The 14,123-nt window shown below is 46.6% G+C and overlaps 1 protein-coding gene across 2 annotated transcripts in view; it reads right to left on the bottom strand.

Moving 5' to 3' along the window:
- Positions 1-14,123, bottom strand: part of BAZ1B (bromodomain adjacent to zinc finger domain 1B) — a 50,980-nt gene that overhangs the window by 7,667 nt on the left and 29,190 nt on the right. Inside the window, exons 11-15 of one of the 2 annotated variants that reach the window (XM_063341954.1) lie at positions 9,727-9,825; positions 9,070-9,247; positions 7,854-8,039; positions 3,300-3,459; positions 1,521-1,668 (exon numbers count right to left, since the gene is read on the bottom strand). In XM_063341954.1, the coding sequence (XP_063198024.1) occupies positions 1,521-1,668; positions 3,300-3,459; positions 7,854-8,039; positions 9,070-9,247; positions 9,727-9,825 (771 nt within the window). The remainder of the gene's footprint in view (positions 1-1,520; positions 1,669-3,299; positions 3,460-7,853; positions 8,040-9,069; positions 9,248-9,726; positions 9,826-14,123) is intronic. The other variant, XM_063341955.1, reaches the window with a different exon arrangement.

Genomic DNA, 14,123 nt, shown 5'->3' with positions numbered 1-14,123 from the left:
GCTGTTTTACCGAGGTCTGCAGGCCTGGCCTAAGGAGTTTCAAAAAAAAAAAAAAAAGGGGGGGGGGGTTGTTTCTGCTGGAATATTTTCCCATTATCTCCTTCCACTGTCATGCCACTTGCACGTGCACTACAGGAAACCGACCTCTTTTAGTATTATTCACAGCTAAGCTTGTATTTATTAGTGAGCAGAGTGTCAGACTTCTGTGCTGATGTCAGAAGCCACAGAGACTCTGCCCAGGACAGTTCCAACTTCTCGCATGTGTCTGTCAAAGCATTCAAACAATTACAAAATCAGGAAAACCAAAACTGCATTCATAGACAAAAGGGGAGAAAGGCAAAGCTGTTGTGGGAGTCTCAATCCTCTGGAGAAAGTGGATCTTGAGCAGTAAAAGGAATAAGCTCCCACAGTACGGGAAGGGGTGGGGGGGGCAAAAGTGCTCCCAGCCTGACATTTTTTCCCTGCCTCAGCTGAGATAAGAGCAGAAGGCAGATAACAGGACAGGTGTTACCCCACCTGATGGCTCTCGTCCAGGAGCCAAGCAGCTTGCAGGTGACTCTGCCACATCAAAGTAAGTATGATCTCAGGCTAGAACAGCTGCATTGAAGCCCTGTCATTTTTGTGCAAGCCTGATGAACTCTTAAATGGTGCCCAGGGAGTAAAGTAATACTTTTAAGGCCATACACCACCTGTGCGTTACAAGCTAGTACACCTCTTATTGTGCTGCCACTCTGGAAGGGAGGATCTGTTGACTGCTTATGCTTCAGATGCCATTTGATAGCCTCACCTCGCTGACAAGCGGGTACGTGAAAGCACAGAGTCACAATCAGCAGAAGACATAAAATTGTGAACAGAAAAATACATCGCCCAAACATGTAACTTCCAGTGGGCAATTCAAAAAACAATTCAACCCCTCGCTGTCAGGAGGCAACTACTAATTTCTGCTGCACAGAACAACATGGATTCCCCCTCAAACCCTGTTCCCTCCGTAGCCCTATAAAACTTAAGAAGGCAGGAGTCCTTATCAGGTCTAGAAAACCATCAGAGCAGCATTTTGTAGCCTGATTTTTAGTAGCACAGTAGGGGCCGAGCGGCAGCCTGGAGTAATGCCTGCTCTAACTTGACAAGAACACAACAGTAACTCAGGCCAGCAGACTATAGAGCTGCAGTGCTACCAACTACACTCCCCACAATGAAAAAACAACCTCACTAACTGCTCGGCCAAAGAAAACGACAGCCCTTAGCGCATCCGATTTTGCCTAATGTTTTGTGCATGTTTTCACTGCCAAACTGAAGTTATTTATTAAAACCCCTGAAGCTGTCATGGGTCAGTACAACACAGGTGTGCTAGAGTTACAGCCTGAAAAAAATGGCTTTTCTATTGTTCCAGTGCTGTTAAGTTAACTAGGCTGTTTCAAACCTATTAAAGGGGCTCTGTCTCAGGCTGTTTTGGTCATCTCGTGAAAGCACAGCTAGAGCTGTGCAGCAGCGGCAAGGCAAAGGAAAGGAGGGTCACTCACCTGTCCCGTGAGCTGCGCCGGGCAGTAGAAGGCTGGCATGCTGGGCACTGCCATTCACCATCTGGAATCTCATAGAGCGCTGGTCTCAGACAAAAGAGGTGGAAGGCTTTGTTACACTCGTCACACAGGATCAGCTTGTCATCCTCACCTAGGAGAGTACAACTTACTTGTAACCATGTGCCGCAGCCTCGCTCAACCTGAGAAGCAGAAGCTGCTGCAGTGCTGGAGGTCAGGACAAAGCGAGAGAAAGACGCAAAGTGCCCTCTGACGGCAGGGACCCTTCCTTCTCTGTTCCACCATTGCAGTGGAAACCAGCAGCATTTAAAAAACCAACAAAACAATGCAAAGTCCCGTGCCCTGCAAAGATTTTGCTTGAGGCAAAGTTAGAAACCTGCCCAATAGGTCCCACCTCGGCTAAATCTCAAGCCAAACACAGGGAAAGAGAAATTCGCTGCAAAGATGCCCAAGAGCCTAGCAAGAAGCTATAAATGCAGCTATTCTTATTCTAGCCTTAACCTGGTCAACCTGCACAGCATCTTCCTTCTACTTAAGGCAGGAAGCCTACAAAGAAAATCAGTATGCAGCAGAATTAGCCTCTCTGTGCTCCTCACTGATGCAGGGAAACGGGGAGCCAGTCCTGAGCCAGCTATTTCATTTACTGAAGAGGAAAAAAAGGAGAGTGCAGAGAGCTTGCCAGCATGTCTCTTTCTCTAACATCCCAGTTCTTAAATTCTGTTAAACTATAAACCTGTTAAGTCTCGGGTGAGCCCCCTCCTACATGTGCCTAGAATCCCCTCTTGACAGTAGACAGGACACTTTTTGCATTGGTTTGGAATATCCCTGAGGCTCCACAGTGAAGGAGGATATTGCGCCGTATTTCTCTGAAGAGGTGGATGGCATAGCCTTTTGGTAAACAAAAGTGGCCCAGCATTCCCCCAGAGGTCTGTCTGCCCTCATTTCCCACTACTATTTCAGCAAATAGAAAAAGTGAGACAAAGAGCACACGATGAGGCAGAATGTACTACCAAGCTCTTTCCTCCAGGCTTCCATCCAAAAGGAGAGGTTATGGCAGAACAAATACTAGTACTCCATCACTGGTGACACCCCTGCTGCTTCCCCCTCCGCTTGCAAGACTCTAAAGCCCTTCGTCCTATAATGCATACAGAGACGGTGATCCCTTGGCACCTTTTCGGTTACTTTCCCAGCCTTAGCAGAGCAGCAGCCAAAGGCACGTAGCTTCATTTCTCTGCTCTCACACAAGAGGCAGAGTTTCCTGCTTGCAGCTCCTCAAGCCCACCCTAGCCTCAAAGTAGCGTCACAGAATCACCATCCCACCTCGCTCTCTCCCACGTGACTACAAAGGATAACAACCTTCCCAACCTCTCCTCGCTCATTTCTGCTGTAAAAGATGGGATTAACTGACAAGGCTCAGAGACTTGAAAACCATCCCAACTCAAAAATGAAACCAGGGAATGGACAGTGGCACAAGGGTTCCCAGAAGGATTTGTAGATGACTTGTGTCCAAGTACCCTAAATATCCAGGGGATAGCAGCTCTGCAATGTTCTGCAAGACTGTGTACTGGTTTCGTAAGAATGGTTTATTGGAGCCAGGGTCAAACGCTTCTGTGAGATCAATGCTTCTGACTGTAAATCCTGATGTCCAAAACTCAAAATACAGCCAAAGACAGAATGACAGACTACAAGGGCATGTTGCCTAAGCAGGGCATGGAGAGGTGACAGCGTCCGACTGTTACGCAGGCTTGGGGCAGGAATGCATACCTTTCTTGCGACACACTTTGCATCTGGCATTCTCTGCCGACATATCCCACTTGATACAGGCATCCAGCATCCCGAGCAGCACGTGCATACGGGAGAAGGTCTGGGCCTCACGGATTGCTGTCTTCCACTTCTCCATGGCTGAAGCAACCTGCAGACAGACCTAACAACTTACAACGAAGCACACAGACAGAGCTCACTACAGCCCGAAGATGTTTTTATATCCTTTAGCTGGGGCCCTTAATAACCAAAGCTCGACTCTGTATTTCTTTCCTTCTATATAGCCTCAGCAGTCCTATTTGTGGTTTATCCATAACCAGCCTCACTGGATCAGACAGTTTGTTCTTAACAGTAGAGCTCTTTTGCATTTCACGGCCAGGTTGAAACAACCTACGTGAGCTCCACTAAATTCTTGCTCTGAAAGTCTAACCCAAATAATCATCAGGCTAAGAAAATAAAAGGCAGAAATCTAGCACTGTAAAACACGGGATGAAAGTTAGGAGACAGCTGGCAACAGCCCCCGAGCGTGGGGGCTCGGAGCAGCCTGTGCTGCCCTCCAGTGGGTGCTGCAGACACGGAGAGCATCACCCAGACGGACCACGCGCTTGGTCCTCCTGGTCCTCCCAGCTGCTCAGCTGGCAAAGGGGACCGGGACATCAGCGACAATCAGGTTTGACAGGCAAAGCGTTTGGAGCACCAAATATGAAACCAGCCGCTTTCCTGAGACAAGATGACCTCAGCGCACGTGAAATCCCAGAATTAGCTGCAACTGAGGACGAAAGCTTTAAACCTGAGATTTGCATCAAGGCAACCGCTGGAGTCTGCAGACAGCAAGCCACATGCGAAGTCTCCAACTCAGCTCTGGAGGTTTAGAAACAACACTGGAGTAAATCGGAAGTGCACCAGAACAGAGAAGTAATCCAGAGCCACCGCATGCTCAACTCCAACGTTAATCCTTTGCTTTACAACAATGAGGCGGTGGCCTAGACATGACAGGGACATAATGGGACTCGAGTGAATGTTCTTCTACCCAGAAGAATGAAAAAACAAGCAGTTAAGTGTCAGATGGGAAAATCTAAACTCTGCAGCTGACAGCAATTTGGGAGCCAAACAAAACCCAGGATTTTTGCAGAGTTGCACATTCTCCTCCCACTGTATTTGAGGAAGCACAGCATATATTAGATGCTTGGAAAAACACACAAACTGTTCTAAAATGCCAACATCCTTGCTGCCATCACTAGTGTGGAACCTGGAGACCAAGATATTCAAGACAAATGGAAACCTGCACAACCTACTGTGGCAGATTACACAGCGCTGTGCTATTTCTTTGCAGAACATTGTTGAGGTGCTTCACATACTGTGTAATTTATTTTCCAAGTAACCGTTCCATGGGTTTTGCTTTTAACATACTGGGTAACTGCTGGGCCAAGATAAATCTGCAAAAGCTGTTGGCAAGTTTTGCTTAGATTTTTCTCCCCAAGCCTGTGGAATTTAACAGATTTTTAGCCTTGCTTCCCAAGCATCATGAGACTATGGCATTTTAGCAGTACCATTATCAAGGGAGTTCAGACTGCCAACTAGGCAAAACCGGGGACAGAAAGAAGTCACTTAAATACCCCTCCTGACTGGAGAGGAGCGATCTAGCAGGGAAAACAAAACAAAACAAAAACACCCACAAAAATACTAAAGGAGAAGTCCTCAGTCACATTTCAACTTCAGAGTGACAGAAAACGTCTGCTTTGGTAAAGGTGGACAAACTTCCAGCTCGAAATCTCCCGTCTGGTACCCTAAGATGACAGAAATAAATCCCTCTGAGCAGCTAAAACGGTAATTGCTCGGCTGTGAAGCTGAGCTATTGTCTGCTGACCCCCCCCCCCCCCCCCGCCTCCCCAAGCCTTTTCCCTCACAAACGCCACTGAGAGCCTGGAGCAGGGGTGGAGAACCCACCCTGCTGTGCTCAGGCGCTTGTGCCACAGGCAGCGTCGCGCTGCGGAGAGGTCAGATACTCCCTGTCCTGTTCAGGGACAGTCCAGAGTGCTACTGCCACTGGAAATGGGAACATTCGCATCCACACAGAGGCATGAGACTCATTTTTCAGGAACAGCCATGACCAGGTCTACACTGCAACTTCTCGCCACGCGGCAGTGTGATCTCTAGCTGTGTAGCTGAGCCAGCAGGAACCCTTCGTATAGACAATTAGGTCAGCAAATGGGTGCCTATTAAGCCATAACTTGTTTCTCACAGGAAAAATGAGACATAACCATACCGCAGGACTGCGTTTTCGCTCGCATAGTCTGTAAGTACATTAGGTGTGTTTTTCCAGTATGGTTATGCTGTATTTTACCTGCCAGGTACTCTCAGTGCCGTTCTGGCTCTAAAAGACTTCATCATTCTTGGCCTATGCAGGAGACTTGTCTTTAAAAGCCTAACAGTCAGGTTTGGTTTTTTTTTAATTGGGTAACTACATCTAAGATCTGGGCTGCTCTTTAAAAGTCATGGATAAAGGTTTTCCGCTTTAGCAAAACGAATGCTCATTCCAGGTAAACTGAGGCAAACCCCCACCCCAAACAAAACCCAAACCTAAACAAACCAACAAACCAACCCCAAAACCCCACAAAGAAGTTGCAGATTGCTTGTACCACCACAAAGGTCTAGAAAACTCTGAGCCAGATAAAGCCGGCACTACGCTGCATAAATAAGTGCCCCGGAGATGCGGGCACGCCACGAAAGCGCTGGAGGGAGCCCTGCCCCACCAAACCCTCAGACTGGCAGGACCGAAGTCTGTGCCCGTCCACCCACATGGTGGGTGGCTGTACTGTATGGTACTGTACTGTACGGCTGCGCTGTACGGTTAGGTATGCAGTCACATTAGACAAATTGGGTAATACTAGAAAAAAAAAATAATTCAAACTAACTCATGATTACAAGCCCAGCAATATTCAGAAATCCTACTGTTCCAGCTGGTTTACAGAGGCAAAAGAACACGTCGGGATGTTTCAGTCACATTTTCTCTAACCGGGCAGCTGTAGCCGAGAGCTCTGCAACTGCTAGAACGAAGCCTGGCCTTGCTGCAACGAGCAATGCCCCGTAACCATGTCAGTGAGTACTGGACCAATGCTTAAGGGAGAATGGAGAAACCAACCAAACATTCATGATCAAAATGGCTCAGTTTTCAGGCAAAATCAAAAAGCTTGCGTTTTAAATCTGATATAACGTTGGCAATAATAGAGAAGTGACCAGGGTTCAGCCACAGAGCTACGCTGCTGAATTACTATTCATTTTGATATTGTAGTAAATCTCACGTTACCCTTAAAGTATGCCCTACAGGTATAACTCTGATGACTATAGTTGTAAGAGACATGAGAGTAAGGCATATAAGGCATTGCTGTAGATACAGGAAATGTGATGATCAAGGTCCTTTTTGTCCCAGACATAACTGATAAAACTAATTTTTACAGCTCTGTATTCTGCTGATAGCTTTTAGGGCTATTATTCCCTTTGCACTAAAGACTGGAAGATTCAAACGTAGCAAAGTTTAAATACTTCAGGACAACTGAGGAATGTGACAATTTCTAGTGCCTATCCAAATATCCTGCTAACATGGCAATGCCACAGCACAGCAAAGACTTGACGTTCAAACAAGGGTTCAGCATATACTGACAGGAGCTTTAACCAAAAAACTACAACCAGAAGCACCCCAACACACCCCAGCACCAGTCAAGCATTTAAGTTGGCAATGCTTCTGTTGATCCAATTCTGATCTTGCTACTTCTGCTAAAGTCAGTGATCCATCGGGGCAGAGCACTTTGAAGGGGGAAGTGGGGAAAGTCTTGTCATGGGCTGCTAATGTCCCATAGAAACTACCCCGGAGCACTAGCGTCCCTCCTAGCACGAAACACCGGTACAGCTCAACTGCCTGTCAGGACCGTACCAAATCCTTCGCAGTTCTCCACCCCTTCTGAGCTTTGATTTGGAACTCTACGTGTTTACCCTCACAATACCACTTTTCTACTGCAGGCACACATGGCTTGTTTGCCCAGATGTCCAAACAAGGTGTGTGCAACCCCCAGTTATCCATCTTCTGTGGGCATCTCCACGCATACAATGGTATTTACCTGAGCCTAACTCCCTTGCAGTCACCAAAACCTCATCATGTTTCTCCTCCTCTTTACAAATCAAAGGCGTTAAGCCACCATCAGTCCTCTCCGATGGATGCAACTCCTGTTAAGTACTCTAAAAATGCTCCCTAATATGCTTTTATTAAAGCATCCAACTTGCGTGAGGAACTGCACGAAGGACGTCAGATATTTCACTTGACCCATTTCCTGTTCATAGAGAGAAAATTAACCGTGATTTCACGATGTGATTTTCATTTGGCCAATACCTTTACTCTTCAAAATAACCAAGGAACACCTGGCCCCATAAACAACAAACCCATCGCACTCTAAACTTGGAATGGGGGCAAGCTGCTCAGGATTTAGTACCCGATGAAACACGTTGCCCCTGCTCAGAGAGTTATGTTACAAGACTGAAACAGAGCCCTGAAGTGAACAATACCTTAGCTTCTTCTGCCATTTTCTTGTCTTCATCTATCTCCTCTGCCTTGGCAATGTAGTCTTCCCCTTGATGTTTCCTTCTCTTCTGCTTGGGGGCCATGAAACCTTGCAGAAACTTCTTAACCACACCAGCTTGGAGTGCAATCACACACTCTCCAAAATCCTTCAAGCTCTCTAGTGAGTATACCTGTTAGGAAGAGCATATGATCTCATAAAAGTTGGACTTCACTCTCCGTGCTGTTTTAGGTGGTCTGTCCTGCAAATGGATACACGTGATACTTAATGCAGTGTTGCTATCTACCGTACGTCGTTAAGGAGCCAGCACATGCTGCTGATTCTGCTAGAGTTCACAGACAGCTGATGATCATGCATAGCACAGTTCAGAAAAAAGCATCATGCCTTGGAAAAAAACCAAAACACCAACCCGCCCCCAAAACCGAATCCATGATGACCAAGCACCAAGCCAATTCTTCCACTCCTTTAGTGACTTCACTTTTCCCCTCCTCTGAGCGCTTATGGTCTCATCTACACGGGAAAGTCTCTGTAGTGACTCGGGATGCAGCTTAAACCATTTCAAGCCAGACAATGTCATTGCTTTGGTAGGAGGATCATAGGCTAGTCACAGAAGCATGTACTCTATCCACACCCAGCAGATCTACCCCCTCCTAAAGACACTCAGTGCACCAGTAAAGCTCATGTGAGTTACGCTGAATCAGCCAGAGCACTGAAAATTCATACTTTAGTTCACTGCACAGTAACTTCCTTGTGCTGACATCCATGAACAGAACATCCTTCAGGTCCTGGAACTGGGACACAATCATTACTCCAACCCTAAGCTGGTCTGAATTTATGAAAAAACCTCCAAAATGTACAACTGCTGTCTTGACAAGACATGCAATCTTCAATGCAGAAGCTAAAAATCAACTACAAAGAGTTCTGTTAATGCTCTATAAAGAAGTCTGCTACCAGATGAAGGAAATAGGACAATTTAACAGCTGTGCAGGACACCTAGCTCCAACACCATGGCCCACCTACACCAAAAGGACCTCAAGTCAGTAGCTGTGTAATCTTGAAATAATAGTTTAGAAAGACAGGACACATGAGAAAACCTATTTTCCTGATCCTCTTGTCTGAGGAGAACAAAAGACTTGAGACCTTCCACAGAAAGTATCAGCTCGCGCTCGTCTGGCTCAGTACTATTTTGCCTGTTCACTCACTCTTGCTTCATATTCTGGTGTCACATCAACATATCCCAGGCCTCCTTTTTGCAGCCGAGTTGCAACCTCAATTAGATCACTTCGGAGGTAGTTCAGCAGTTCCTGGTTGCCATCACAGGATTTGAGGCCCAAGTTCTGTTTCCGAGCCAAATGGATAGAATGCGTGATGTCCTGATACCTGGAAAAATCAAAACCAACCTGATGTCCTGATACCTGGAAAAATCAAAGCCAACCTTTGAATACATAAGGCCACTGCCCTGTGAGCTGCGCGGGCACTGGCGCAACAATGGCATCCATCGTGATTCTACATGCTCCACCAGTGCAGAACGTTCTTTGAAAGGCACCTGAAAGCATGTGGTAGTTCTGGCTCTGTATGTAAAACAGCACTGCCTTTGTTTCCAGTTGCAAGGAGCAATTTCAAGACTGACAGAACCTCTTCACGATTTAGAGAATTACTTGTCAAGAACTTGCCCAAGAAAACTGCGATTTACTGCCCAAGAAAAACAGCGATTTCTCATCCTCGGTATCTCTTCAGCACAGGCACGACCAAAGCAAAGCGCAGAATGTGCCCCAGGAATGGAAAGGCTTGCTGTGACGAGGATTCACTTTGACTTTGAGAAGGCACTGGGGGGGAGACGGGGGGGAGAGTAGGCTTACCTTTTCTCCAAGCGCTCCTTTAGCTGGCTCTCTCTTACTCCTTGTGGGTGCAGGCAATCCAGCAGCTCATCCAAATCCTTCTGACTGTCACAGAGAAACCTGAAAGATACAACAGGCACCAACATCAGCTAACGTATCTCTGGGTTAAGACAATTCCTCCTTCTAAATAGTTCACATGTATTAGTAGGCAGGGATGGCAAGTAACCTAGATCCCAACCCCATGGAGCAAGGTGAAACACTTCCCGTAAAGCCAGCATAAGCATTCCGACTCATATTGGCCTGGTTTCAAGGTCCCCAAACGTAGCCAATTCCAGGGTAGGAAAAATAAAAACAAACTAAACACAGAACTGATTTATAGATTATTTTTTTTCCCCCATTAAGTTTATTAAAACACTGGCATTTGAATTTAGTCACCTACCCCGGGGATTAGATTCACTAAGTTGCAGTCAGTTGAAGTAATCTGAACGTCATTTTAGATGCACCAGAAAAGATTAACATGCTATGCACTGCATAGCACGGCAGTTTAATCGTCCTTTCTGCAGAGCCTTCAACTTCTTCTGTTAACCCAAGGAGCCCCGAGATTCACAAAGGGTCTGTCCTAGCTTATACCACAACTGCTGATGACAGAGATTCGTGACTGTGAAGGCTATGCCCTCTGTGAGCGCACAAGTCCTTCTTCCTACGAAGCCTGCCTGAACGTGAAAGCTCAAACGCGGTATGCAAACCCCACGTTCATTAGCTTGAAACCTTTCTGCTCTGAAAGCCCTTCAGGACAGCAACAGTAATCGACAAGTCAGCTGAATCTAAGAGGGGAAAACTTTTGCAGAGTTCTCTTACACAAGGCGTTCTCCCTGCAGTTCCAGAGTAACCAAGTTTTAATGTTGGATTGTAGATCTAAACTAGCTTTAAGACTTTAAGAAAGTTCTGTTCTTTTCCTCCTCCCTCCGCTTCCCCCCCCCCCCCCAGCTCTATCCTAGGATGTCATGAAGCCTCCTCACCTGATGGGGACGGGGATTTGATCTGAGCTTCAGAGCTCATTTACAGAAAATCAAACTAACTACGTCTCTTCTAGAAGAGGATTGCTCCGGAGCAAAGGGAAAAGTGAGGAAACAGCAACATCAACCTTACACGGAAACAACTGCAAAGGACCACTATGTGATCCTTACCAGCCACAGAGAAGACTCCAGATCTAATTTTTCTTCTTGAGCACAAACTCAGATAAGCCAAGCAACAACTAGAGAAAGATGCTGTTATGGCTCCTCTTGGAATAACAGTATCCGCAGGGCTTATTTTCTGGCAGAAATACTTACTATATATCATATCTGAAAAGAAAATATTTCAGAGTTCTAGTATGCTTGTATTAGGGGAATGGCCTCACAATTTGCATTCAGCTAGTAAATTAACTACTCTAATAAAACATAGGATTGATTGTTTAAACACGGAAGAAAAATAGTTTCTTGTTGGTCACCTGCTTCAGTATACCCCAACCCTGTGCAACGCCCTCACTTTGCACACAGAGATCAAATCTTTTGGCCCCTGCTGTCCTCCGCACACACACCCCCCCCGCGAGAAACAGCACAGGGCAACTCCGAGCATCTTTCACCCACTAGAGCCCAGCACAGGCACGTCAAAAGCAGTACCAATTAAGGGCTAATTTGGCGTTCACCCAAATCTGTAACAATATAACTTGTGTCTTTTTCTTATGGATGCCACTTATGGTGACTAATTAGCATTCTGACAGTCACTGAAGGTCTACAGACAGACCACCGCAAGGACTAGCATTTCTAAGTTTTCTGGACTTCTGCTAAATAAAGAGAAATTTCTCTAGTATATTTGGTATCAAACTGTTTCCAAACCCTTGGGGCAAATCTTGGGCTTGGTCCTAAGCTGTATTTCAGTACGAAGAGTCTGACACAATATGGGAATAAACCAAGCTTCAAAACAGTTGCCCGCCGATACCCAGCAGAGGACTATCTCTCAGGTAGGTTGAGAAGGGTGCCTAGGTCGTGACAAACAACAACCAGTCACTGCTGGTGATACAATACAGAATCCAGTCGGAAAAATACCCAAGACCATGCCCCAGCTTTCTCAGCTTTCCCCTGTGGCTGCAAATCTAAGGAGGGAATTCCCTGCACACCTTTGTCTTACCATAAAAATGAAAAGGGCACTGGAAGCAGTTAGCATATGGCACTTGGGTTCTCCAGTGTTACATGGTTTAGGGAAAGACACCACAGGCTGCTGGCCGGTGTGAGAAAGCAGATACTGTCCTTTTAAGAAAACTAGGGTTAAGCCCTGGTACATCTTTGCTCCTGCTGAAAAGGAAATGGGACAGGGAAGGGAGAACACGAGTCTTCCCAGTTCGCCCTGAGAGCAAGAACTAGGATTTCTGGGAGCGGGATGTTATACATCAACTTGAACTCAAATGCGCAAAAGAAACATATCACAGAATGACAGGGGTTGGAAGGGACCTCTGGAGATCACCTAGTCCAACCCCCTGCCAGAGCAGGGTCACCCAGAGCAGGCTGGACACAACGCGTCCAGGTGGTACAAGAGGTACTTGTGTCAGTTTGACTGGTGACACCTTGCTGCTCGTGCAGCCACAGCCTCTGGTTCTCAACCTAGCTCTAGGCATTCTCCGCCATCTGAAGGAACCACCTGCACCTCCTCCAACTAGGGCTCAACCAGCACGAGCCTGAGAGCACGGATACAGCAAGACAGGGCTGGCCTTTTATCCAGGGGAGGCAACAGGGCTATGAGCTTGTGGGTCTTGGTAAGAGGGAGGGGAAGGCACTTGGTGCCATTCACGTGGCCTGATGCAGAGCTTAATAACGCAATCCGGAGGGATAGGAAAGTTGCCTTTGGGAGAGTCAAGACCAGATGGAGGTCTTCAAACTGATCTGAAAGGGGAAAATCCCGACTGGGGTAAGGGCTTCCCGCATCCCTAAATAACAGCCTAGATTCTCTTCTTACAGCACAGGCCAGCAGACTGGTCGGCAATGAAAACAGAAGGGGCAAATGGCACAAACATCAAGCCAAAAGGAGCTCTCAGTATTCACTCGGGCTGAATATTCCTACCTGTTCTCAGGCTACAGGCTGCAAGGGACAGAGAAAGGTATCAAATCTGGACTGCAGACTACGGAATGAAGAAATCAAGAGACATCTAGAGGAGCCCAGGATCAGTACCTGCTCTGGAGGGCTGGTGGAAACAGGGGAACTCCATCTGTAGAATATAGGCGTGAGAATGGAGTCTGTCAGCACCCACTCATGGTTAACTCAAATTGTCTGATGAGGGGACCCGCCATATCATGGTGTATTCCTAATAGATGAAGAACAACGGGAGTTACTCTGCAGAGATGCCACTGTTTCCAAAATTCAAGTGCTTTCTGACCAGGATGAGCAAGAAGTCTCCTGCATTCTAATGTACTGCAAAGTCTGTGATCATCCTGTAGTTCTTGCAGGAAAGCCCAGTACGTACAAAGCTCACAAAGCACTACAGTATGGACAAAAGACTTCTGCAGGGACCACGTGCCCAGAAGCTTTAATGAGGAGATATTTTAATAAGCATTAACATCAGTGAACATGGTGCACGTTAGAAACAGGACTGTTCCATCCGTCTGGAGAAGACAGAATAACCAAGCATTCAGGATTCTGAATGAGAGCAATGACTCAGCCTCTGCACTTCTAGGACAGAACATCAGTCCCTCTCCTTTTTGGGGACAAAGTACGGAAAGCAGAAACCACTTCCATGAGATACTGTTTCTGTAGCTCTTGGCAGAAGTATGGGACCTATTTCTCCCTTTATCTACATCCATCCAGCTTCCATCCTCAAGGAGAAGAGGGGCAGGACTGTGAAATACAGCCATTTGTGGAGTTAATTTGGTGTTCATTTCAAAGTCTCATCACTCTAAAGTATAAAAGGCTAAAGCTAAAGATGCTCTATGTGCACTGTGAGGCTACTCTCAATCCCGTGTTAGACGTAGTACTAGGAAAAAGAGGCAGCTGGCAGGAGTTAAAGCGGAACACAAAGAAACAAAACTTCCTGTGCGCCACATTCATACTGTGCCACAAGTATGAATTATAGCTGAACAAAGCCCTTGTATCCAAACAACAGGGGGCGTAGATATCCAAGGACTTCAGTGTGGTCTCAGGGCTTCTCAGGGTGTGCAAGGACATGTGCAAAAACCAGCCAAGGAGACTCTTTCACAACCATCTATGCTCATGGGAGTCCTTGAGACTGAAGAGATCGATGGCAATGGCCACAGAGGAAAATACAGTAACAGGAATATGGATTTCCTAAGAGGGAACCCCTAGTTACTGTCTATCCCCTGAAATAACGGCTCTCGGGTTGTCACTTGTCTTTTTGTGGAAGCTTACCTGGAAATGGTGACAGCTGTCAG

This window comes from Chroicocephalus ridibundus, chromosome 7 (genome assembly GCF_963924245.1).
Source record: "Chroicocephalus ridibundus chromosome 7, bChrRid1.1, whole genome shotgun sequence".
Classification (NCBI taxonomy): Eukaryota; Metazoa; Chordata; class Aves; order Charadriiformes; family Laridae; genus Chroicocephalus; species Chroicocephalus ridibundus.
The sequence above is the reverse complement of the archived record's forward strand: the minus strand, read 5'-3'. Positions and strand labels throughout refer to the sequence as shown.